The sequence below is a fragment of the Gavia stellata genome, chromosome 18 (genome assembly GCF_030936135.1).
Source record: "Gavia stellata isolate bGavSte3 chromosome 18, bGavSte3.hap2, whole genome shotgun sequence".
In the NCBI taxonomy this organism is placed as follows: Eukaryota; Metazoa; Chordata; class Aves; order Gaviiformes; family Gaviidae; genus Gavia; species Gavia stellata.
Window position 1 is genome coordinate 9,731,744 of NC_082611.1, and position 26,719 is coordinate 9,758,462.

General features: G+C 36.3%; 1 protein-coding gene across 4 annotated transcripts in view; it reads right to left on the reverse strand.

The window, feature by feature from the left end:
* VPS35L (VPS35 endosomal protein sorting factor like) overlaps positions 1 to 26,719 on the reverse strand; it is a 57,095-nt gene that overhangs the window by 11,927 nt on the left and 18,449 nt on the right. Inside the window, exons 13-27 of one of the 4 annotated variants that reach the window (XM_059826195.1) lie at positions 25,461 to 25,538; positions 24,963 to 25,085; positions 24,197 to 24,243; positions 21,962 to 22,073; positions 21,639 to 21,755; positions 21,217 to 21,270; positions 20,722 to 20,802; positions 19,795 to 19,857; positions 18,699 to 18,784; positions 17,586 to 17,666; positions 15,111 to 15,174; positions 13,189 to 13,287; positions 12,311 to 12,388; positions 11,032 to 11,146; positions 635 to 774 (exon numbers count right to left, since the gene is read on the reverse strand). In XM_059826195.1, coding sequence (XP_059682178.1) covers positions 635 to 774; positions 11,032 to 11,146; positions 12,311 to 12,388; positions 13,189 to 13,287; positions 15,111 to 15,174; positions 17,586 to 17,666; positions 18,699 to 18,784; positions 19,795 to 19,857; positions 20,722 to 20,802; positions 21,217 to 21,270; positions 21,639 to 21,755; positions 21,962 to 22,073; positions 24,197 to 24,243; positions 24,963 to 25,085; positions 25,461 to 25,538 — 1,338 coding nt within the window. The remainder of the gene's footprint in view (positions 1 to 634; positions 775 to 11,031; positions 11,147 to 12,310; positions 12,389 to 13,188; positions 13,288 to 15,110; positions 15,175 to 17,585; positions 17,667 to 18,698; positions 18,785 to 19,794; positions 19,858 to 20,721; positions 20,803 to 21,216; positions 21,271 to 21,638; positions 21,756 to 21,961; positions 22,074 to 24,196; positions 24,244 to 24,962; positions 25,086 to 25,460; positions 25,539 to 26,719) is intronic. The other 3 variants (XM_059826196.1, XM_059826197.1, XM_059826198.1) reach the window with 3 other exon arrangements.

Here is a 26,719-nt window from a genome sequence, read left to right on the forward strand (position 1 = left end):
CTCAGGTCTTCCAGATTAATTTACGATTTTTCCTCTTCTTTTAGCTATAGCTGAATATATAGGAAGGAAAATTACATATGTACCTCTAAACTTGACAATTGGTTAAAAACTGGAAGGGTGTAGAACGGTAGTATTTTGTGAAATATTCATCAGAAGAGGAAGGTTATGTCAAAACACATCTTCTAATTATTGTTTTCACTCAAAAGATTAGGCAACCTATGACAAAGTAACTGAAACTAATAGAAACTAGAGCTCTATATTTTTCCCCTCCTCAGGTATTAGATTTTATGAGCGCTCAGCTAAAAGACCACTTTTCTGCAAGGATCTATTAAAACAGTAAATTATATTTACACAATTAAATGATGGTGAGATTTCACTCTACCCCAAATCCAGTTAAGTGCAAGGTGCTACTGAGAGAGGCAATGCTGTACCTCTACCTCCACAATTGTTTGGCTTCCCCATTTTGCATTGGGGTGAGTGATTTTGCAGCCAGTGAGCAAATTGGTTCAGATTGCTCATGGAAAACTAATCACTGCATCTCCCACTCCCAAAAGCCCAGTCTACTCTAAATTTTTAAACAGGAAAGTCAAAATAGTCTACTAGCGTATGTGCTATTCATACACACACAACTTACCGGAACAACTAATAATGTGGAAAAAAAATTACAAAGGAATTCCAGGAGGAAGGCATCAGAAGGTCGCATCTTTCCATCTACACTGATCATTCTTGGCACTTCAGGAACAAGACTCACTGCAGCTTTGAAAAAAGCATCAGCTACAAAAGAAAAAAATAGTTGCTGTATTATCACTCCAACTGCGACGGCAGTCATACCTGTGATCCAATGATTGCTTCAAGTTTGTTTCAAATAGACTACAGAAAATGAACGTATGCTTAACTGCAAAGAAACTCAAGACTCAGCAGTCAAAATCTGTGGTAATTCAAGTGATGCTGTTTTTTCAAAAGAAGTTCCCACATCACTGAAGACTTCTGAAATTATAATTCTTCTCCTTTGCTTAACAAGAGGACACCATTATTTCAAATATATTGCATATATAATAAAAAAAAAAGCACACAATTAAAAATTGACTTATCTAAAGAGATGCTTATTCCAGGAGAACAGGGAATCCGAAGGGAGTAAAAAGGCAGATTATGCTAACTTGTTCACGAATTCATTCACAAAAGGCTGTTAAAGTTACAAGGAAGTACAGACAACTTCATTTCTCTAAGTATTTACAGTCATTAAAAGTAAAATACCAATATAGTACCAGAAGCTGAGGTATTGCTGGTTACCTAGATAAAATGATTCTTTCTAAGAATCACAATACAGGAATTACAGAAACCATCCACCATTTTGGCCTTGGCAAAATAGCTATCAAGAGGTTTTTCATAATTCTTTACTATAATGTCTCTAATCCTAGGAAAAACCACAAAAAACACTAGAACATCTATTCCTCAGCTTATTAAGTTAATATTCACAAATTAAAACGAACAATATTTTCCCTCTTACCCTAGAAGACCTCTTATATATGCTAAGAGTTCACAAAAAAATTTCTGACAGCAACATTCTTTTGCACTGTCTTGGCTACATTTCAAAATATCCAAGTATCCAAATCCCATTCAAGTTGTTTAGCCATATACTTCAAAGCATCCTTCAGAATTAATACCATATTGTTATTTTACAGGAACAGAGACTGAGGCCGTGAAATCAAATTTTAGCAAAGAGAAAAAGAGAATTCTTGGTGAAAGCCAAGAGGTGTTACATGGCTGGGATGGAGATACCACTGACAAGCACGCATGGGCATTTCCTGGAGTGCAGCTTGCTCTGGAAAAATTCATTTGAGCACATGAGACTCCAAGAAAATTTGCTAAATATAGTACCAACTGATATCTAATTTAAGCTTATGAGGAATACCAGGGAAACATGTGCTTTGGAAAAACTGTAATTCTTCTGACTCTTATTTCTTTTCAGCACATGAGTGCTCAAGCCCTTCTGAACTTTTCAGTGCTCAGAATGCAGATCCCTTCAGTCAAACATCATACTGCCTTTTATTCTGCAATTTATTTTGAGGTGAAATAATGTTTTTTTATTTATTTCAAACAACACAAGTTTACACAGCCAACCCAAAGGAAGGTTAGTAATTGTTCTCTGAGCTTTATTAGAGGAAGGAAAGCAGCAGCAGATGTTCATTCTAGCACAAGTAAATGAATCGCTGTCACTTCCACAGTTGTCTCCGCAGGAAAAAAAAGTGCATGCCCCACATCACCACATAATCAAAACATGTGACCAGACAGATGAAAAAAAAAAAAACGTGTCTTGGAAGATAGTCTGCATACTAAAGTACCCATATCTGTGCAGAGAATACTCCTGCCTTCTGAAGTTATTTCATAACGGGACAGGAATGATCTGCTCAGCAATCAGTCTCTGCAATAAAAGAGAAGAACTGCGAAGTACCTCACCTTCATTTACTACCTGCTCTCCCAGCAATCCCAGTCCTAGACATTCTCCTCTAAACTTCTGCCTTAGCACAAAACCAAAACCTCTTATCTTTGTTATGAATAACTGCAATTTGATTCGATTTACTCTTCTTGACCTCCCGCCACTGCCGTGAATGAGAGCTGCCTTCTCATCTGGTTGAGCACCTTCAGAGACATGAGCTCCCTCATTAGACCTGCCAGTAAGTGCAGCATGCCCACCTCCTCTTCAGGTGACTGCTGCTGGGAATGCGGAGGCACGTCCACACCACAGATGGCTCAACAGGCCCTGCCCTTGCTGTGACAAGCTCCTCTGTGCTTCCATCTTTTTCTTCCCTCACAACGGCAGTCACACAGCTGCTGCCTCCCTGCCGTCTCCATGTGGCTGCTGTCCTCTCGCCACTGCCCCACAGCTGTGTTTGCAGGTCACCCTGCAACCCCCCACATACTGTCGCTATCTCAGCACAACAGGAAGACTGCAGGTTTCTTGCCCCACACTTTTAATTCTTCTTCCTTGCCTCATTCCCCTGCCCCCCACAATGCAGCAAGGCAAACCAAAAAAGCAATAGAGCATAAAAGCAGTTAGTTGCACTTTCTATTAAAGAGATGGGTATTTTACTTTGGTACATCCAGAAGTACTGCCAAAGGAGAATATGTTCATTTTGCTACAAGTTCAGCCAATCTGTGCTAACCACAAAATGGTTCTTATCCTGGAACACTAAAAGCACATTCATCCAAGGTATACGTGCTTTGTAAGAAGCGAAAATAAAGTAAACTCACATTAATGCAAAGGTTTTATTAGAGACTTTGCAGAAAACTAACTGGCCTCCAAATACTACCCCCCTATTCACTTGTAGAGAGGTGTCAGAGTATGCATCACATGCTCTGAGTTCAGAGGAAAAGTTCACTAAATAGGTTGTCACAGAAATGCTATTTTCTTAAGTATGAAATAAGCATCGGTATTTAATTCTGAATTACACTAATTATGAGGTTATGCAACAGTGCTTTCTCTATATCTTTTAAAATAAGTCAATTTATAAAGCTATTACTGTACAGGTGCTTCAAGAGAAAACCATACACCCACTTTTCTGGCTTCCAAAAGGTACAAGGAGCGACTTAAAAAGCACCAAAAACCACAACGATGTTATGTTCTTCATTAAAAAAAAAACAAAAACAAAAACAACAGAAAACGCCCAGGCTTCTTCCAGTGAAGGATGCTGTTTTTCTGCCTAAAATACGATACTGCTTCTAAAGTGAGCCACTCTTAAGTTGGCTAAGGAGAGAGCAGCCTGTGCATTACAACAAATCATCATGATAAAGTCTTCCCAGACTGCTGTTAATATCTTGTGCAGTGCTCCAAACATGACATACTTCATGCTTCGCTACATTTATCCTTTCACAGCAGCTCCTTCATTTTGGTTGACCATAATCCTATAAATTTTTCCCCCAAGCACACATGCTGACCTTCAGGCTATGAAAACTAACAGTCTTGTCTATCCAAGTCAGCACTTCCAGTAATACACTCCTACAGAAAAAGCAAGTGAAATTAACAACAGCAAAACATTCAACACCAATATTCATGATGGTACGTACACACAGAGATATTTAATTATACTTGCACACAAATATATGTACCTCCATATATTTCTATATTTCAATCCCTCTACATAAAAAATGTAGCTTACATTGTATTTGCTGCACCTATGATAGTCAATTAAACTGTACTAATTTAAGATTTCAGGCAGGCAAAAAACCAAGGAGGAACAAAGCCGTTAGAGATGGGAAAACAATTAAGCTCCTTAAGTCCACCTTCAAAGAGCAAAAGGGAGTGAGTTTGACATACCTACACAAATTATTTTTAGTCACAGATACAGTTACACAAGGTTAAGTCCACCCAAAGGACAAAACCAGGGACCATATGCAGTCCTCTGCATTCCACATCACCTTCGTGTCCTACAACACTGTCAAGCCTATTTTAATACTCCGAAGATTTTGCTTCCACATCTGACAGAAGTTGGAAATTTAATGAAGCCTTCTACTCCAATGCAAAAAATTAATGGGAAGCAAGCATGGGGGGTTTTGTTGCCTTTTTTTTTTTTTTGTCAAATAAATTAGCGCATTACTGTTTTAACAACCAAGCATTTCAAACATTTGGAACTCCTCCTCCTCCTCACATTGGTGAGGTCACTGTGAGAGCTTTGCCAGATTGTTGAAATGTGTTTTCCCTTTGAGCTATTGAACATTCCCTGTCTTAAAACTCTCTACACATCACTTCCAATCCAGAAACTACAAAGAAATATTTGAAGTAACAAAGATGAAATAGGAAAATTAATGTGCTGCTGCTTGGTGAACTAGAATGTACTATGTTAATTCATACTATGAGTTAGCTGCAGATTAAAAGGTAATTATGTGGATGAAGCTTGCTAATGCTAGTTTTAGGAATAGCTTGATTATAGATTGTTAGCAAGGCCTTAGTACTTCCAGACAAAGGTATACAGAGGCATAAGTGGAAGGGAAGATTCGTACAGGGAGCTCATACAGTATGAGCAAGAACATGGTATACAAGATATTTTATTCTTAAGCGGTAATCAGTAAATGCACCACACACCACCACACAACTCCCCCACCCCACCCCCCCAAAAAAACCCCAAACCACCACATATTTCAGCCTGCCTCTTTAAATTCCATGTAATCCCTAAAGACTGTGAGGTAAAGTATTGTCAGCAGTCTTTAAAGAGAGCTCCATTAGTAATATGGAGCACATAAACTTTGACATAATAAATGCTACAGTTAAATACCGTAGTTTCTCCTGGTTATTATGAGGTGAAAAAAATCAAATGAGCAGACACATGGAAAAACATGATACAACACTGAAGAGTCAATATGGATTTTGCAGAGAGAAATCATTCCTCAGAAGTCTCTCAAGTTTTCCAAAGAACCAGCAAGTGTGTGTTTAAAAGTGACCCAGCCAATGCAAATACTTAGATTTTAAAAAAATATTTAACAATGTCCCTCATACAAAAGGCTCTTAAAACAACTAAGCTGACAAAAGATAAGGAGAAAAGTCCTCCTGAGGATTCATAAATTAATAAAGGATGGGGTAGAAGGGGAAAGGAGCAGGAATAAAAAGTTTTCACAGCGGAGTGAAACCACTACCGTGTTCCTTAAGGTTTTGCAGAGAGTTATGTCCTTACGAGAAGCCGGGAGGTGACAATATTTGCAGACTAGTCTGGAACGCGACTGCGAAGCATCGCAGATGCATCTCATGATTCTGAGCAATAAAGCAGCAGATGAAATCTAGTATTAGTAAGGCATGCGGGGAAAGAAACAGCCCTTGCTGTAACTATGGAAAGATAAGCTCTAAATAGGCTATTTACACTCTTGAAAGATTTTGGAGTCATTATAGATTGTTTCCTGAAACCTATATCCTAAACAGCTGTCAAAAAGGCAAGGCAATTATAAGAATCATTAGGACAGTAAAGGAAAACTGAGGTGCCATTGTATCATTTATATAGCTGTTGTGCATTTATACCTGGAATACAGTCATGATCTTCCCATTTCCAAAAGGGTAAAAAGAAGATTAAAAAGGTGCTAAGGCATAGAACTGTTTCCTATTAGAAAAGACTATACTGACACAAATTCTTCAGGAAGTTATCGGCTCCAACGTCTCAGAGGTAGCATGAAGAAAATGAACCAAGAATGACTGAATTTATCACTAGTATATCAGTTGCATGCACCGAAACACTCAGCTAACATTTAAAAACCACACAGAAATAAATGTCTAAGTAGTAGATTTCCAAGTAGCATATAACTATGGAACTCACTGTCACATGAAGTTACAAAGGCCAAAAAGTAAAAATTGGTTAAGGAATTAAATTCCTAAGGATTGTTCCATCTATTTTATTAAATACCATGGTCCAATATGCGACCTCTGTTGAAGGATGTATTTAGACCACCTGCAGCTGAAAGCTAGGAAGGATCATTCTACATTATTGTTTCCTGTATGTTCCCTTAGCAGATGCTACTAGACACTTTCAAAGGCAGGTCATGGGCTAGACAGACTTGAAGAACTGACAAACTGATATGAAATGCTAGTCTGAAAAGCTTACAGAGACAGAGATGTCATGTCTTTCAAATCATATGGAAAAGCTATTGGCTGGGATAAAGAGAGGAACAAGAAAAAACTCAGCGAATAGGCTAAGTTTCCAGCTGTGGAAATTCTAGGTAACAGTAGAAGTCATAATTTTGTTCAAATAAAGCAACATTTAGTATTACTAGGAAGGAAAACAATATCTCATCAGTTTCTCCCAAAGCTACTTTGCTGCCTTCGAGGAAAACAGTATTTAAAAAGGTTAACAGAGATGGCATATACCGATCTCACCCAAGAAGCGTGAGCCAAGAAGCTCCAAATTCTGTAATTGAGAAAACCTCTTCAGGTTCTTATTCCTCTAAATTCTTTACCTCAAATGCTCTCTATTTATCTTCTATTTATATTCTTCAAATCTATAAAGATTTTAGGAGATTAGGAAGGAATACTAAAAATTGTTATCTAATGCTACTAAGAAAATTATTAGACTATGATTAAAAATTACTTATTAGATATTCCATACTATAATTTCTCCAAAGTGTGGCTGAAGCCTGTTGTATTTAGAAAACATTAACAGAAAAGTAGCATTTTCTGAAGTAGAAAAAGAAATTCCTTTTGAAATCTACTAGTGAAACTGTGTTTCAGCTACATTTGAAGAACAGAACAAATATTTAGAAGTACATTAAGCACTGTATGCTTCACCATTAAAATCTGCATTTGCTAAACAAAATAAAGATCTGCATCATTTGATTTAAAGACTCTCCATTTTTAAGATGTTTTGCGTTTGACAATATCCCAGCTAAATTAGTCACAGAAAATCAGTTGAATTACTTTATTCACTCAGCATGTTACTTCTGAAGCGAGGCAAGGATTTCACAGCCTTTAAAATAAAAACACCACTCAACACGCATTACCAGAAAGTTACGTCATCTCTATCCACCTGCTGAATGCTGTGACCAACAATTAAAAAATCATGTTGTCTGTTCCTTGACAGGCAAAAGCAGCATTTCCGCAAGGAGGAAATATGTGCAATTAAAATAATACCTGTATCTCAAAAATCCAGAAGAGTGACACAATGGAGCATACGTTTAATCTCAATTTAGTCCAAGCACTCTCTATGACAGAAAGCATGACCAAAGAGAGTTTATTATTCTATGTTGGCACCATGCAGTGTTCTGTAGCTCAGTTAAAAAAATGAAAAGCACATCTCTAAAATCTAGCATCCTCCTTTATAAGGTGGGCACTTAATAAGCTCTTCAGAGGTACAAACTATGCATCTAGGACAAAATCACCTAAAATGTTCTGAACTTAATTACAGATTCATTTTATTTAAAGAACCTCTTGGGAGCTGGAGACAAAAAGAGACAATAGTCATGTTTAATACACATTGAACAGCATACCTGGACAGACATCCCTCAGTGTATTAATACTGGACTTTTCATGAGCCTATAAATTCATGTTTCTGACCCAATTTCATTGTATTAAAGAAAATCTATCCTGAGAAAAATTACAATTACAATTTTCTAATACTGAAGTATTTGGGTGAGTTCAAACAAGCATGACGCAGTTGCTTTGATTAACAGTGTAACAAATCCCAGCCGGCAAGGCTCTGATTTGATATAGGAAATTGGAACAGCGACCCTCTAGAACTGATGGTCTGTTACTGCTGCTGCCCCGTGAGACTGGGAATGAGGCAAAACCCAAACTCCTCCAGTTATAAGCAGATTAGCTGTGGCTCTCCAGTTGGTAGTTTATCAGTGCAATCCTCAGATCAGCAAACTTTATTTACTGTTATGACCTGCATATCCTTTTTATAAAAAAGCAATCTTAAATTTCCCAGGTAATTTTACTCCTTTTTCAAGTTAGATACATTGGCAATTTAGAGAAATCTTCTTATCGCCAACAGAAGTCTATCCTCTGAAATTCAATTTTCTTACATGTTTAAGTGAAAACTGAACTCACTGAAACAGCTAGATTCCCTGTAGGAACTTAAAATTTAAAAAAATCCAAGAATTTAACTCTCTAAAAACAACAGCTGGAATCTTTAAAGAGAAACTGCATGTACATGTACACATACATGCCCCACTACTGACTGAGCTATCAGATCAGGTACATTACCTTTCAGTTTTATTTCTCTTCCCAATTTTAAACTGATTAAGGTAATTGAAATCAGCATGAAATAAAGGTTACACACAAGGCACAACTTCACTTCCTAGCCTAACGCTATCATTAATTGCACACTCTTAAAACTTCACTTCATGCTGCATTGGTTTTAGTAGATCAGTGTCTAATTGGCATCAGTTACCTCAGTTAACTGACTGGATTTAGATTTGCTGTTATGAATTAATCAGTAGTTCTTACACACATGAAATGCATTCAGTTGAGATACAGATTAAACTGCGTTAAACGTAACTTTCAAGAACACGTTATCTGACTACAATACATCAGAATATGCAAAGACAGTTCACAAAAAATATCCCAAGACTGGTGTCACTTTTGTCTAACTGGTTAACACATGCTAAATTACTCATGCAAGTGACATGTCTCTGAATACAAATTATGCCCAAAATAGCTTTTCTAAGGAAGCAAAAAAGTGTATAACAATAAAACCTTGGTAAATGAAGTGAGTTACAATAAAACCTTGGTAAATGAAGCGAGTTACTGAACACCAGAGTTTTGCACATGCTTCATTTCAACAAAAGCTGAGATGGACCAAATGCTCCTCTATAGCCTGTGGGTCTGAAATTCAGGACAGAGTGGTTAATAAATATGCATTTTAGAGATTGAGTTCATAATACTGTGCATATACCTGCTACCTTAAAAGATTTCAGAATGAGGATCCTATTCATTGTTTAGCAAGTGCACTGTGTTCACATATCAAATGACAACTGTGCACATTTATAAACTCTCCCACAGAAAACTCTGGACAATTGTTGGGGCCCAGGAGTCTCACTCAGAGAAGACTTGCATCACAAAAATAGTGGAAAAGCAGTTTATAAATTGAAAGATTATTAAACCATAGAGCCGGTCCCAAAATGGGCAGGGTATAGTCCTCAAAGACCAAATATTACAGAAAAACTGCTTTGGATTTGCTTCCAACAAGAGATGCACTGCAACACAGCAACAACAACAAAAATTGATACAAAGATAAGGTAAACTGGTCAATTAAATAAATCACCATAAGAAGAAAAAGCAAGTCCATTTTTGGTAAACTGTTATCTACAAAGAAACTGCACAATACTAAATGCACAACAACAGACTTTGCAGATCTTTTATTTGCACAACATACTTGGACACAACAGTCAGCTTTATGCTAAATCCCTCTGCTTTGCTATATGGTCAGCATCAGATTCAAAACAAAGAAATGCAACAGTCACCCTGTGCTAAAAAGTCTTAATCAGCATCCTAAGTCAGCTTGTTTGTGCAGCTGGAACTTACTGGTAAATGCAGAGCTTGGAAAACAAGCTCTCGTGAAGAAGCACAGAGCTAAAACAAAGAATTAATAGTCACAACAAAAGATGTTGCAAAGTAATCCAGTTTATTACATGTTTTCAGTGGACCTGTGAGAGTAAAGGAAAAGCATTTGCCATTGGAAAGCAGACATTTAAAGTCAGTATTAAAATTGCAAAACAAAGTAGAATGACATCACTTTAAAAAGGAAAAGAAAGATACTGCAAACAGTTGAAAGTATGAGAAGACTTTCAGAATAGCTGTCTTCCATTTGTGATACGAACAGGAACAAGGTCATATTAAATGGTGATACAGATTTAATGTTCATTCTGATCCCAGAGTAGCTCCAGTTTTTTTTCCTCAAATCACTTTTTGTCAAAATTTCCAATTACTTAAGACTGAGCTAACAGGATGGCTAAAAACTGTACTCAGGCCCTCATTCAATCAATAATTCAGATCAAAAAAGAAAAAATATTTTTTGTTCTTCATATTACCTGGTATTACTCCATTTTTTCACTCTGATACACTGGCCTATTTTCTTAGCTAAGCATTTATCACACATGTGCTTTGATAGCAACTTTCTGGTCTCACTGACTTAAGTTTTAATTCTTTTCTAGCTCATTGCAGGATTTTGTCAGCCTGTGCACAGATGAACTAGTTTCTTTTTCCACAGTTATAGTAACGCACATAAGTTGTGACCAGAGTGCTTACATAATTATGCAGGAGAAAAACATTCCATGCTTTCTATAATTTCTAAGTAATTTAGGACAACCTACCTCATAGCCACGACTATGTCAACGACAGTCAGCTGTCTTGGTTATTTAGATGACAGGGTTAGTGTTAGAATTGAAGAGTTGCTTTAATATGACAAGTTTTTACTGTAACAGTCCTTGAAACAGGGCTGTATTTTAATTACATCATAAATATACTTATATGACTTATGATTTCAACCAAGTTATTATTCACAGCTAGAAATATTTCTGAAATAAGAGAACCTTTAAGTAGACAAATTCATGCCTTACCTTGTGAAAGGCACTGATTTGCCAGAGCAACCTGTCCGGAGTGTAGATACAGATTAAGACATGTGAAGATACTGCTCAGAGATGGAATTGTAATGAAGCAGAAGGCAACACAAGCCTAAAGCAAATTAAAAAAAAGGAAACTGAAGAAACTTCCTAACTCAGAGTTATAGCAATCATTACTGATTTTATACACTGTTAGCAATCAAAATCTGTAAATCAGTTTTGGGAAAGACTTTTCAATAAAAAGCAAATATTATGTGAAGTCCAAAATCAGCAACTTCAAATTTCTCCTTATTATTTCAGTAATTATAACAATATGTGTTATTATTAATTATTGTTATTATGAGTTGATTAGCTCCAAACCTACTCTACGACTCCAGCTCAACAAGTCTGTCTCTCCTCAGGTAACCAGCTTGCAGCTCAAGACCAAAATCTAACTAGAAAAGCAGACTACTGGTCCTCAGGGAGAATCCACCTGTCAAACTGGTCAAAGCAGGTGCATTGTGTGTATTTGGGAGGAAGCAGATCTAGTGCAGCATGCTGCAGCCTTAGACCTACAGGAACAGCCCAAACACCTGGATGGAGCAAGTGGCTCCCCGGTATACAGAAGTTGGCCAGTGTCACCCTAGCTATCGTTTGTCCAGGACATCATGCACAGGTGCCGTGAACAAAAATCCATTGATTAATGGTAGCATACGCAAACACCTTCACAACACATGAAGAGGAAGAAAACTTAGTTGCTACATTTCAGGTGAGAAGAAGGGAACACAAGCAACTTGCATAGTTCAAAGCTCATCTGACCAGATCTATACAGACTTAGAGGCACCAAAGCCAAAAGGAGCACTTTATATGAAATTCAAATACTGATTTCAGCATATCAACACTGATATTATGAAACAGAAGTTCAAATACATTCTTTGCCTTCTATCTCCCATTCTCTCTGTGATTGAGTTACACAGAAATTAAGTATTTTATTTCAAATATAATTTGAAAAGCTGAGCTTTCTAGAATTCACACAAATGCCTCTCCAATGAACCTGCCTTTGGAGAGGGAGTCGATCTTGTTGCTCTTTTTTAATGCAAAGCTGCCATTAGATGCTTTGTGTCTTTTTTTTCTTAAACAGCAGCATTTGGCTGTAGAGAGTAAAGATCAATGGTAACGAGAAAATGAGACTACAGACAGTGTCAAAAAATACTAACATACTGTTTTTGCAAAAATTATAAACTTAGGTTGCAGCAGGTAGTATTACCTGCTCAAAGTTTATTAGAGTCAGACTTACCCTGACAAATGCAGCAGTCTTTCTGGAATGATTTCCTTTCATCACCTTTCTTGTTTCCATTGCTAGCTGGTTCACAGACTACACATACAAACCAAAAGCAAATCATTAAGAAAAATGCACAGATTTATTAGGTCAGTGGCAAATAACAAACTGCATGTTTTACTGCATGCATTTACAGAACAGAAACTGTCAAAAGGGACCCCGATATGATGTGTCCTCACTGTACTATTTAGTTTTTACTTGGAGAATTGTGACTGTTCCTTAAAGCAAATATGATTCCGAAGGTTTGTGAAGGTTTGTTCAAGGCTTTAGATCATCCCTTGCTTCCCAGCTATAGTGCTGTCATCACCTCCTTCCTGGTGTAAAAATCATGATTTCTAGCTAACACACTCATTAAAAAAACAAAACCAAAATAATAAAAGGATTTAAGAGAAGATACAATGTTGTAAAGGAATCAGATGCAGCTAACGCTCACCTGACATGTGACTCATTACAGAGAAGAGATTAACCTTCCCAATCACAGCAGGACTCTGCCTGTATCTGCAGCCAGACACGGTCTAATCCCTCCTAGATGGAGGATTATAGAAGAGAGAACCCAAATTCTGAATGCACAAAAGTGCCATTTATTTTATTAGACATGAAATCTCTTGCAAGATAGCCAGCTTGCTTTGTTGCAATGATACCGTGCATGCCTGTCAAGCAAGAACTTCAGAGAGTTTACGGTGATAAAATGAGAGACAAGATCAAAGCCTACTTTAAAAACACCTGATAAAAAGACTTCAGATTTATTTTAACATAGACCAATAATCTGGGCAGGGAATGGAGAACTGCAAATATATCCCCACTTACTAAGATAATGTAGAAAAACTGTAGCTTACATGGATCAACTGGACTAGAACAGGCTCCAAATTGCAAAACATTGACCTGGCTTCAACATAGAAACTCAGCTGTTGTTCAAAGTCACGGCCAAATGAAACCTAAAAAGGACAAAAAAACCCTAGATTTTACTTCTACTTTACAGATCAAGTATTTATCAAGAAAACAAAACTTAAATCCTAGATTTGTGAAGTGTTTTCAAAACTAGCAGAACTCTTTATTCTTTATGGAACAGGGACAAAGGCTTGGTATAGTTCACACTTAAAACAAAAAACCCCCAGAAAAATAGAAACAGATCACTGAATCTGTATTCAGATTCCTGTAATTTCTAGTTGCTAAAGGGCCTCCAAGAGAAATGAGCATTTTCCTAACTAGATATACCAGTAATAAAAGCAAGTTTTCCTCCAATTTGGTTAATAAATATATGCTGATATAGTATGGCAAAAGCCTGCAACCTTGCATACTGGCAGGAAAGAAGAGAAGTCAAAAACGACCCTTGTGTGACAATATCCTACTTCGAACCCTCCAGGTTTAAAAAAAAAACCCCAAAAAAACCAAATGCTGTCAGCTGGAGTGTCTCAGCTGTCAATTAAAAGCCTAGCAAGAGAAACAGTCTCCAGGCAGTCTACATTTATGTATTCAAACGGAATTTTTTTCTAATAGAAGTAAAGGTTGCATTATTTATTATTTCTCAAGCCACCTGCAAAAGAAGTTTTTACTGAATTAAAATAAAAATTACATTTAATCCATACAGTGAAAGATCAAAGGAACTGCACCAGAAAACAAAGGATTACTTTTTACATTACAGACAACTGTCTTCGCCTTTCCTCTATTTGTGCAACTGCTGATTCTTGAGTCCTAGTCTCAAGAAAACGTCTCTAAAAATAAAATTTTCCATAAACCATCCTAACTTTAAGGATGACGGTTACAACTGCTTTTCCATCCACGTCTTAATATGTGCTGGCTTAAAATTTATACCTAGTCATTTTGCTGCTATGGGATTCTTTTTTCCCCCTAAACCAAGACTATAAAGCCACAACAAATATTATACAATGTGGGAAATCCTCCTAAAGGAAATTATATGCTATTATACTGCATATAAAGCTTAATAAAGTAAAATTATATTAAAACCATATTAAATAGCAAATTATTATAGCTGAAGAAAAAGCAACCATCTAAATTCATATAATTGCAACAAAGAACAAAGAGCCCAAGTAGAGACAAAACCTGTCAACTCTGACTATGTGAAAGAAAAGCCAAGCATGGAGAGCATCTGGTTAGAGAACAAGAAAAGCTTGAGAACATCTCCCTAAAACATCCTGACATCTCAAACACAACAGAAAAGAACAAAAGATTTGACGGGGATACAAGGGAGGGAGGGGTTAAAAAATAACTTCAAGACAAAACAACTGGAGTTTTCCTGCAACTACTAATTTGATGATACAAATTATCTTATTTGTAAATTAAGATAAACAGAGATAAGAATAACATACAAGTTATATTTATTCTGTGTTTTTTAAAGCTGGTATTCGTTCCATTTAGAGCTGGGTAGTGGAACTTCATTCACACAAACCAGTGACCTGTCTGATGCTATAATATGCAAGACTTTAATTGCTGTTTAACTTTTAAATACTTACCATGTTTTACATGAGATTTAAAAAACTAGCAGAAAATATGATTAAATAAACAACATGGGCACTTTAAACTCTCATATTGCACCATGTCAGCTTCAACACTGTATGATATTTCTTTCAACACATGCATACTTATTTCACTAAAACACACTGGGTGGGGTTTTCAATGGTCTTAGGCAAGTCAGACACACAGTCTCTGATTCAGCTACGTAGGCACCTGTTTCTCATGGGGATCTCATGAAAATCCGAGCTAAGGTACACCCCAACAGTTGCACACAATTGTCACTCACCATTTTTATGAATCCATTTATCAAAGCTGCTAACATTCTTTTCTCATCCTCAAGTGTTAGTGCACTGTAAGAGAAAATTTATATCGTAAATTTTAGAATATTGCTTATCTTATTTATCTGTAAAGGTTCAAATGTTACATACTAATTTCTATAACATTATGTCCATATAAAATACTTACTGCACACTAACACCACTAAGCTCATAATTTTAGTTATAAAGCAATAAAACTAATTTTAATATGAATAACACCAAGTCAACCATGCACCAAACTAAATTCCAAATTTAAAAAACCCTAAAAATTGCTAAGAGTGTGTTTAGATTTTACAGAAACTCAGATTTTGGCATGCGGAGAAGGAAGCTAAGCTAATGTTCCTTACTGTAGCAAGCAAATGGCTTCAGTCTTGTGTTACAGCATGAGAACTTGAGCAGGAACCAATTATAAAAACCTACAGAAATTAGTAAATCTATTCTTAGAAGAAAGTTATCCTATTTAAGGGGAAAAGCTTTTAAAATACACGTTAATAGTATATGTAATAGTTAATATATTTATTTTAGAAACAACATTAGTTTATTGTTTTGTTTGGTTTTCTGGTGTTGTTTTTTTTGTTTTTTTACTAACCCTGCCACATAATTTTAAAAGTAATTAACATCACCTTGTTACAGTGCTGCCTTTTTGATGTTTTAATTAAGAACGGAACTAAACTGATACATAAAAAGAGTTTATTTTCAAGATTATCACAGATACCTATTCTATAGCAAGAGTCCAACTCTGATCTGAAGCAAATTTACATCACATGAAAATCCAATAAGTCAAACCTGTTTCACTAAAATGGATGAACAAAAAGTTAAATTACAATTAACTAATGCAATTTAATCCTTTTACTATTATATACTTGGCTCCACCTTTGACCTTTAGCATATCAGTTACCAATTTCCTAGCTGAGACACCAGATGGGAAGAGAACAATAGTTTTATTATACAAATTCAGTAAAAGAGGAAAGAAAATCTCAGCATGATAAGCTCATTAGTGCATTGCCAATCAAAAGGGTCAACTGATGGGCTCTGAAAGGCTCAGAAGACTTGTAATGAGATCTCTGGGTCAGTTATAGGTCTCCAGTACAATTCTGAATCAGACCCCTACCAGTCTAAAGGCTGTTATCCTCCAACAGCTGTTACAGGGGTCAGTGTTACAATGGGTTGGGAGTTTCCTGTACCAGGATGTAAAAACAGATGCAGGAGTTACTTTACAATAGTTAGAATTTATGATGATTTGCCAATAAGAGATGACACAACAGAACCAAGCTAACGATGTACACCACCTTATCTCAGCTAAAAGAACTGCTGGTTTAAGGGATTTTAAAGTTCCCGGTAAACTAGCAAATTGTTTTGGCAAAATGTTGGAGGAAGCACCAAATATGGATTACCATAAACTACTTGATTTTTTTTAATAAGCTGTTTTAGCTTCAATATATTGTTCTATTTAAAGGCTGAAGTGGCATTTAGTGCAACATACAGCCAAATAAGGTGCTCTAACCCAAAATAAAGCTCTCTAGCTGGTATAAATTGGAATTACATGCCAAATCTGACTTCTTTATTGGCAATAAATCTTGCATTCATGGCATAGCAAGGCTGCGAAAGTTGCAAGTTCCTTTACAGCGTCTGCCATACTAAGAGGCTCTGGGCTCAGAGTGCCAAAAGAAACTATGCCCTTACAGTTCTACTCGACGCAAACCAGAAGAAAAAAAGGAGATTTTTGCTCTTAAGGTCTAAAATTTGCAGCATTGTGATTCTGGCTCTATTTTCAATCAGACACAGATTTCTGTGTGATTTTTGCAAGTTACCTACAAACCACAACTGTTTTCCACATTGCACAACTGCTATTCAAACAATGAGGTTGCAACAGGGCACGCAGCATCCCCAACAACCTCAGCACTCAAAATCAAGGGGAAAAGAGGAGGATAGTTCAAGAGCTTCTCTTCTGTTCTATGTTCCCCAGCTGAAGTTCCTAGAGATCTTCCGGGTGTCCTTTTAAAGACTTCACACCCCTTTGTAATGGCTGAAAAAAGTGGTCCAAAAACAGGTATAATTGATTATAGCAATCTGTGCTTTAATAGCTACATATTAACTTAAATCTCAAAAATAGTTTATTATTCACTGTAACTCAAAGATTACATTGGTTTCACTCTCAAAAATATTTTTTAAAAGATTGTTTAGTGTCTCTGCTTCACTAGAAAACTCTACAAAACCATTGCTACTTTTCTTTTAAAATTCTGCTTCAGTATTCAAAATAAAGCAGTAATTAAAGAGTAAATGGTACGTGCTGCCACTTCACTGCACAGCTCTTCCCTCACCACTAACTGGATTCATGTCTTAATTCACCATGAAACAAACAGCCTCAGAAATGTGAAACTGTACACTAACCAGCCAAACTTTGCATAAATGATAGTTATTAATACGAGTAAAGCTAATCTTACTTCACAGAATCATGCATCGTCTTGCAGATATGCAGAAGAGCATTGAGTATAACAGGATCCTTTGTCGATTCCTGCTGATGCCTATAAATGTTTTAGAAAAAGTGATGAAAAATCCTGCTGTCAAAACAAAAAACAATGAATAGAGTAACACCAATTCAACGCATAATTCCAAACATCAGCATTGTGTGATGCTACAGAACTTTTATATTCATTTCTTAACCAACAGAACTCCAAAGGTCACATGGTTAATAGATGTACAATTCCAACAAATGCCAGTCAAGAAATACTATCTTAATACACAGAGCTTTACTGCCAAGCCACAGAATCTGACTCCTTAAGGGACACAACAAGCTAGACATGATACATTGAGACAATCTAAAAACATCAAAACAAAGCAATCCTAGATCTACCTAGAAGTAATATAGTTTTTCAGCTACTGATGGACAGACAGGAAGGATAAATGTCACATTTAGGTACAGAGGCACATGTGCAATGGAGCACCATTAAGATGATTAAGGAGCTACAGCATCTCTCTCATGAGCAAAGGCCAAGAGAGCTGGGGCTGTTTAGCCTAGAGAAGGCTGGGGGGGGCGGGGCTTAGCAGTGTACATATATACCTGAAGGGAAGGTGAAAAAGAAAAAAATGTTTCAAGAAACCTGTTAATTATTTGAAAAGAAAAGGACTGTTTGACTTTTACAATATTTGAAGATGAAGCCTCATCTTCTAAGTTCATTCTCAACTGTGGAAATACCCATTTTTCTACATAATGGAGCTTGTAACAAGAGACTGTCTCTCTTCCTCCATTGTACCAAGGTAACAGTTCTGTGCTGTCACATCAGCTGGAATAGGAAATAAATTTCATAAACAACTACTCTGTTAATCCACAGTAAGTCAGCATCAATATGATTACTTCAGTTTCAGCTTTCTTTGTGAACAGTTAAACAGTCAATCAATAGATTAACAAAACTGACACATTTTTGGGCTTTTTTCCCATAGCCTGGAACACCTTCACAAGCTAAGTGGCCTACATACTGACTCATCTTCCCTAGCAATCTTTCAGTACATTCCCCAGACCCTCCAGAGTGCATTTCATCTCAATATTCTCCACTCACTTAATAAAAGATTCCATAATGCACTTGCAAACCTCCACTCTCACACTTTCCTTCTGGAACATATCCAGAAATGGCAAGAATTTCTCCTGAAAGTACAAATACATAAACAAGTAAAATTAGGTATTTTACAAACAACATACTAAAACAATAAATATTTTGGAGAAGTTCTATAATCATAGCTGGTTTAGTTAAAATTATTTTAATCTTTTTTGAAGACAGTAATTCATACTGAAGGAAGAAAGAGTGGAACAAATGGAAAAGCACTGATGGCTGAAAGGTGTATCAATTTATTGATTGCAGAGATCCAGAATAAAATACAAACCACAAAAACTGTTTGACTCAAATGTTATAAATTTTTTTAAAAGCGATCATATGCTTGAAACAGCTTAAGATCACAACAAATTCAGACATCTATGGGAACAAAAGGTAGGATATAAAAAACAATGAAAACAGGCCACACACCAACAACCATTTTGCATGTATCCAGGGCAACTTATGAAGGTCCAAGACATTCAAATTTTCTTCAAAAATAAAGGTTTAGGTTGTTAAGACACTGAAATACTTAGCTTCTGTATCATCTCAAGAATATAGCGAGGGTAAGTTTTTCAGAATTATCTGAGCAATTTGTGAAGACCTGACTCCAAATCCACAGGGTCAGTCTTGAATTTTATTCTTCAGCTGGTTTCAGTACTTTGACACCCACTGTCTTTGTTCCTCTTTCTCTACCTCATGTACAGTCTCTGACCTCTCTAAGTTTCACTTTGTTTCAATGCCAAACTTAAGCCCTATGACAGAGCATGTTAAACATGTATCATAACACAGAAATAGCTATCAGCAATTACATGAACACACACAGACACAAATAATGGTTCATCTTCCATTGATTGTCACTTATAGAAAATTGGAACTAGAATGAGTATTTAAGTAGTAAGCAGCAGAGAGCTTCCAAAACATTTCTGTACTTATCTACTCAATTAAAAGTTCTCTCGCTATGTGAGCTTGCAAACAACGTAAATATCCAAGTCAGGTAAATTCTCTTGCAGAAACAGTGCAAAGTAGTTCTTCCTAAAAATTTATTAAATACAGTATCACTTACCACTGAAAAAAGCAGAGAGAAGTCATAGATATAGGTAATAACTTTATGAATAATTGACTGCAGCTGAAGGGGGGGGAAAAAAAAAAAAGAAAAAAGGGGAAAATTATTGTAATACAAGTTAAATTAAGACTATCCACACCAGAGATTATTCTTCTCTAGTTATTAATAGAAAACTGGGTTGGAAGACACTTCAAGCATTCATCGATGTAATTTCTTTCCCCAAAGCAGGATCAACTATAGCTATGCCGTTCCTAACATGTTTTTCCAACATGCTCTTCAGAACTTATATGAACAGAGGCTGACCAGCCTGCCCAGGCTTTATTTGTTTTTTACGTTTTATAGTTAGGCAGATTTTTCAAATTTATAGTCCACATGTCCTCCAGCTCTCCAGACTGACAAAACCCCAAACAAACAAACAAAAAAACCAAACCAGTTTGTTAAATTTTCTTTTGTAAGCACTTTATCTACCCTCCAAGTAACCACAAAACCCTACTTCTAGAACGTCTTCAACTAATCCATATCTCACCTGGCATGCAGTCTCAAGAACTGGACATGGTAATTCACTGAAGCCTTAACAATGTCAAGCAGAGATGGGTTATTTTATGGTTTACTTCTGTTTAAATAGCCTGCCGTGATTGCTAATTTTCTTCAGCAGAACACCACTGCTGATGTAGGAGTTAACTATTGCTACTTCTAAATACATAAATCATTCTGGTTTAGTATTTCTCTGAACTGAAAGATTGACGTGCAGGGAAAAAAGGAGAAAGAAATCACAGCATTAGACTGTTCCAAAAGGCTTCCCAAATTAAAAACAGTGTTTAAAAATAATTATTTTGTGGTAAGAGACATCAGTAATGTTTAAGAATTAATTTAATCTAAGAAAATACACATCAGATTTTTACAGATTTGGCAAAATAAATTCTTTACCTGTGGGTAAGCATCTTCAAATGCTCGATCAGGAGTCATGTGTTTGATAACATCAGCCAAAACTGTATTGACCTCTCGCTCCTGTGTAGAGAAAAATGAGGTTACAAAATACAGTAATGAAATCAGCACATAAATCAAGTCACTGAAAACCATTTGGATAATTTATTTCCATTTGCCAAAGCATCAGCTTTCTATAGAGTTCTAGTTAAGCCAGGAACTTCAGCCATAGCTCCAGTAAATCCTTACTTAAACTGGTCCATCTGCCATTAAAATTAAAGGGTAAGAGCTGGGGAGCAGTGAAGACTCCTTCAAAGCTTCATCTTTTGTCCCTGTTCATCTTTCATGAAAAGAAATACATTTTTTCATTCACTACTGAAATCCTATGCACTTATATTGAATCATCATAGCTTTTCCATTTTTAATACCAAACTGCTAATATAGCCACTTAGTTTGTATCAGAAAACCTTCAAAGGAAGCAAAGTAATTTTCACGTACCGTAAAATGTCTGCATGTATACTCCACCCACACTTCAGCACAGTTGATATAATCCTAGAAATACATGTGTCTTATGATTACCAATATTTACAAGAGATTATGAGAAATACACTTGCAAAAATTACACTTAAAAGAATTAACTCCTGAGGTATGATTCATGCAGACCTAAAGATCTAGCATTAATGACAAACCTCAAAAGTTGCTTATGTAGAATTATGTTATGTAGAATTAAGTTATGCTTAGGTAGAGCTCAGAAAAGCAGGGACCATATAAAGATATTACAGGTATCATATTTTTTGGCAACTGTGTGTATCTAGAAAAGGTAAACCATATGGTGCTAAGCATATGCTTACTGAACAACTGGCTACAATTTTTTCCCTAAACACAGAATTGGGAGTGAAACAGAACGGACAATAACTCACCTGTGGGTTCTTCAGCTTTGTTATAACCTTCCAGGCTTCATTTAATATTTGAAGGCGATCATTTTCAGGAGGATCAGCCAATGCCAAGTTTAATCCCAAGGAGCGAAAGAGGAGATGCTGAAAGTTAATGAGAAATTTTAAATCAAAAGCAGAAGAGGCATGTCCGTCCAACACTACTCTAGCAAGTACACTGGGCAGAAAGATTTTTTGGATCAAACCACTTTTTATTTAAATGATGTGCAAGTTACGTAGGCAACTAAGAGTATAAAGAACTCTGTCCGACCACAAACAGGAATTGTGACAAATTACATACAAAAAGTTACCTTTGGGAATCCAGATTCATCGCACTCTTTAATCATGCCAATGAAGTCCATAGATCTTGCAGCAATAAACTCTGCTCTGAATGCTGACATTACGGAATTCAACAGCAAAGCACTACAATTAACATAACACAAATCAACACAGCTCAACATCAACTCAAATTTTGTTGTTGTTTCATTTACATTAATCTGAACTTCTTAGACTAACAACTGTCCAGCATCTATTCTAAATTTTAAAAACGGGGATAAGGAAGAAAAAAACCCCACAAATCAAGCTTGCATTGATGAGGAGTAATAGTGCATAAGCAAAACAAGAAAACATTAAGTCATCAGATAAGGAAAAGGCAACCCAGCCTGTAGAATACTGGTTCCACACATGTTTTTTTGAAGCCATCATTTTACCAGAACTTTACTAGAAAGATCAAGTAAACCAGGAGTAGCTGACACATTTAGAAACTTACTCTCACTTTTTAACTACAGTCCAGAAGTATACTTTGGCAGGACAAACCTCTATTGAAATTTTTCTCATTGAATTTAAGTATTTATGCATTATAAAAGTCAGATTTCTAGCAGCTGCATTGTTAGGATTAAAATAAATCCAAACAGTCCTTATGATACGATAACTGGCAATGACATATTTAGACATTTATAATTAATCATTCAGACCCATATTTGTATTACTATCAAGCCAAAGTTACCGATGGAAGAGTGAACTCATTGTGTTACTGCAAAACCCAGTTTACTGATGCTATTATGCAAACATAAGAAACAAAATCTAGTATCATTCAAAAAGGCAATTCCTTTGGGCAAACTCAGCCACGAGTTAGCACAGAAGCTGCCTCATAAACCACTGTGTCCTTCATCAGTCTGAAACAGACAGTATGAATACAGGGCAGTTTACCTTGAGGGAAATTCTACGAAGCACTTAAAATAGCCCAGCATCCTCTGTGTTTCTGACTGAGCATTAGTGGTCCCATCGCAATTTGACTGGAATTTGCATTTTATCATTAGACAAGTACTTCCAGTTCACTAGGTATATGCTTTGCAATACAGAGAAGCAGGCTGTCACTTTTCACTTAGATGGTTGCAATGTAGTTCATGGAACATACTGAGATCATTTAAAGATTTATATACTGATGCCTCTTGCTTTGTAATATTTTGACAGTCATGAGAAGACATAAAAACACAGAACTCTACTTTAAAAGAAAACTACCATGCTTTATAGATCATCTAAACTGGATTATTCAAAAACATTTCTTTAAAAGAACTCCTCGTTATATTCATCATTTTGTCCTTCCTTCAAAGAGCAAACAGGCACAAAGAGGAGGCACCTAGACCATCTTTACAACAAGAAATGCTAAAAGGTGATTTAAAAATAAGTTCCACAAAACAAATCAACACCTATACAAAATAATTAATACATCAGAGTACGTGGATTGTTTTTATCCATATTATACACTCTGACACAATAGCATCTTCAAATCACATTTTAAAAATCAGACTTTCCCCGCGCTCCTTAGCTCAGTCACAGAATGCTAATGCTGGCATTCCTCATCTAAGTGATTAACATATTTTAGTTCCTCAGCCACTGCAGAATTGGACTGTGCAAAGCACATCAGAAAAAAAATAGGTAGCTGAACTGAAATTAGCTCATCAGCAGGCCAAACTGCATTCACACAGCTCAGAAAGTACATTCAAAACTTTCAGACCATCTTCCTGAACTACTCGCTGAAGGTGATTAGTCTGCACACAAGACTTCTAGGAGACATTTGGGATACTAATTTTAATGCTGAAAAAAGCAGTCACCTAAATATTAGCATCTTCTAACGGTGTCAGATGCTTTACAACTTCCCTTGCAAAATGCATGTATGGGCTGACTGTGGCCAGTGGAGTCTAGGGGGAAGGAAGGGCAGGAAAACAGAGAAAAATGAAGCACAACCAGGAACCAGAGACATGGCTGATGGAGAGCACATTATGTGTCCTAAACTTTGGCTTAGGAGCCAAAACGCAGCAACCAAGTTAAATTAATTAACTTTTGCTCTACAAGTAATCTACCATATTTTAGAATTAATCTCTGGAAAATAGATGTTCATAATCATGATTTAGTAAGCTACTGGGAGAACAAAAGCTATACTATGCATCCAAAAAGTGTTTTCAAAAGGGAGAGAAAGAATTTTACTACAGACACTCATGGGTACTCATTACAGACTTGCGTCTTCTACATTGTGCAATACTTACTTGTTCCCCAATTTTTTGCATCTCTCCATCATCTCAGTAAGAAGAACCTGGAAGAATTACTTATTAAAATTAGTGAGCAGAGACTCTGCAAATAAATTCAGCTTCAACTACTATAGTGAAGTCTACTAAAAGCTGTTTTAATTACCTACCCAATACATTCCAATAATCCTGTCTTATCGTGTATTTACACCACGAGAAAACAATGGTGTAGTACAACATAAAACACACCTACTGGAATAGGTACAGTGGCATTTTAATCAAAAACATCATTTTATGGAAGTCAAATTTGCAATCCTTCAGCCATGCCATTTGTCAAAATAATCACTATTTGCCAGCCAGGCAATTACCTCTGGCAGGAGAGGTAAAGATTACCAACTCTCTGCCACAGAATGCAAAACAGACTGACCGAGATTAAAATAGCCTGTTGACTATGTTAAGCAATTACAAAGCTACAGTCTACTCAAATCATTTTTATATCTGTATGACAGAAGAAACTAATGAATTCAGGAAATAAAGATTAAACTAGCTAAAGGACAGCAAGAAACAAACAGAAATACTGCCTATTAATTTAAAGTGGTCTAACTTGAGCTTTGTCGAAATGAACATTCTTCCTGTATAGAAGGGAGAAACAGGCAGTCGCATCTAGGATGTTCATACTCGCTTTCACACTCATGTAAGTACTGACCGAGGGGATTTTTTAATAGGCAAAATTAACTCTTCACCCCAACACTTCCTTTAGTATCCAAGCATTACCACACTTACTTACTTCAGGAGCGCGGTATGCAATACACTGTAAAATCCAGTCTATAGCAGGAGAATATAGAGTCAAATACAAAGGAATCTCCACACACTGTATTACCAGCTGATTCTGAACTGTATCCCCATGAATCTGTTGAAATAAAAGACAAAAACATGTTGCTGTGAAAAGGTATTTAATAGAAGCTATCATAAACCAAACAAAGTATGAATGCATATGAATGGAAACAACAAGCTCACAAAGATACACAGATATTCTGAAGCATTCTTTACATGCTGGGGAAAAAAATACCAAGCTCACAGCATATATTATTGAAGTATGGAAACATGCTGAGTAGAGCAGTTTCAGCTTATCAGAATGTATGTAAAATTCCCCATGCTATATCTGGGAACAGTAACATCCCTAAATCTAGATTTAAGAACTTCAGAGATTTTTTTAAAAGGATGTGGTAGTTTGGTTAAGGAGTGTATTTATGTGATTTTGCGAATAAAAACCCTGTTTGCTTACTTGTTTAAATGTCAGAAGAAAGTCAAAGAAATTCTTGTTAAGGCTGTCTTTGAGTTGTGGTGCCACTTCCATCCCAACCTGTATTAAAAGAAAGAGAAAGATTTTCCCTGCATCCACCACCTACGATCCTTCTTCAACTGTAAGACAAAAACGCATTTTCCAGAGGAGTACACCTAGTCACATACATCAAATCAACAAACAGCATTGAATCATGTGCTTTTGACTGATTATTTCCTTGCTTACTATTATAGTCATGTCCACTAACAACTACCCTGAGATAATTACAGCTGTGTTTAAACATGGTTTTCCTAACATCAGCTCTAAGTATCTGTAAGCAGTGAGGAAATCGATGTCCACCCCAGCACCTACACTGCAACAGCCCATATTCATTGTATGAAGACAGCCTACAGTGAAGAACATTTGAAAAGTCCGCCAAAGTTCAGAAATTGCTTAAAATCATGTATATTTATTCCGTGGACAAAATGAGGCAAGGACCCCAAAGGAAAATATGAAGATAGATATAGATAAAATATTGATAAATAACACAAGGTGTGCACAAACACAAGGCCCGTGTAGTAAAGCTGGAACTGCAAAGGAAACTAATCCATACGGGACTGTTTTCAATAACACAGATAAAAAAAGATCAAAGAATAAAAATGTGGCATTACTAAAGAAAAGAGAAAGATGCATAAGTGAATGAGAAGTTAGGAACAGATCAGGCTCAAAAACACACACAAACAAATCCATCTCAACAGCTTAAGGTTCCCCTCTTCAAACAAACACAGGGTTCTGAGTTTTTGGGATCCCTGAGCATATGCAATTCTAGCTGACTTCATCACAAAGCAGAGGTACCTTGCACAGACCCAAGCCAGTCATCTATCACTTTTCTTTATATATCATTTCCTTTCAAACCATGGGGCTAAAGAGAAATGCATCACCTTGCTGTGTAAAGATCTGGTTCTTTGGTTTCATGCAAGTGTTTAATCCCATATTTTACTACGCTGTGGCTTTAGACATCATTTATATCGGTACTACAGGTTTCCTATTCAAGAATTTGTATTTTTTAAAAATCTATTTCCATTATCTTCATTGTGAAAGTATTAATATAGTGTCAGTAGCTGGAACACAGAGGATTAAATGCCTTCCATTCTAAAAAGTCTTCTTATTTTAAACAAGAGTCTGTATTTTAACAGCTATTATTTTATTCCAAGAAAATTTTCACCATTTATTTTGTGTGATCATCTTTGTGGACAACAAGG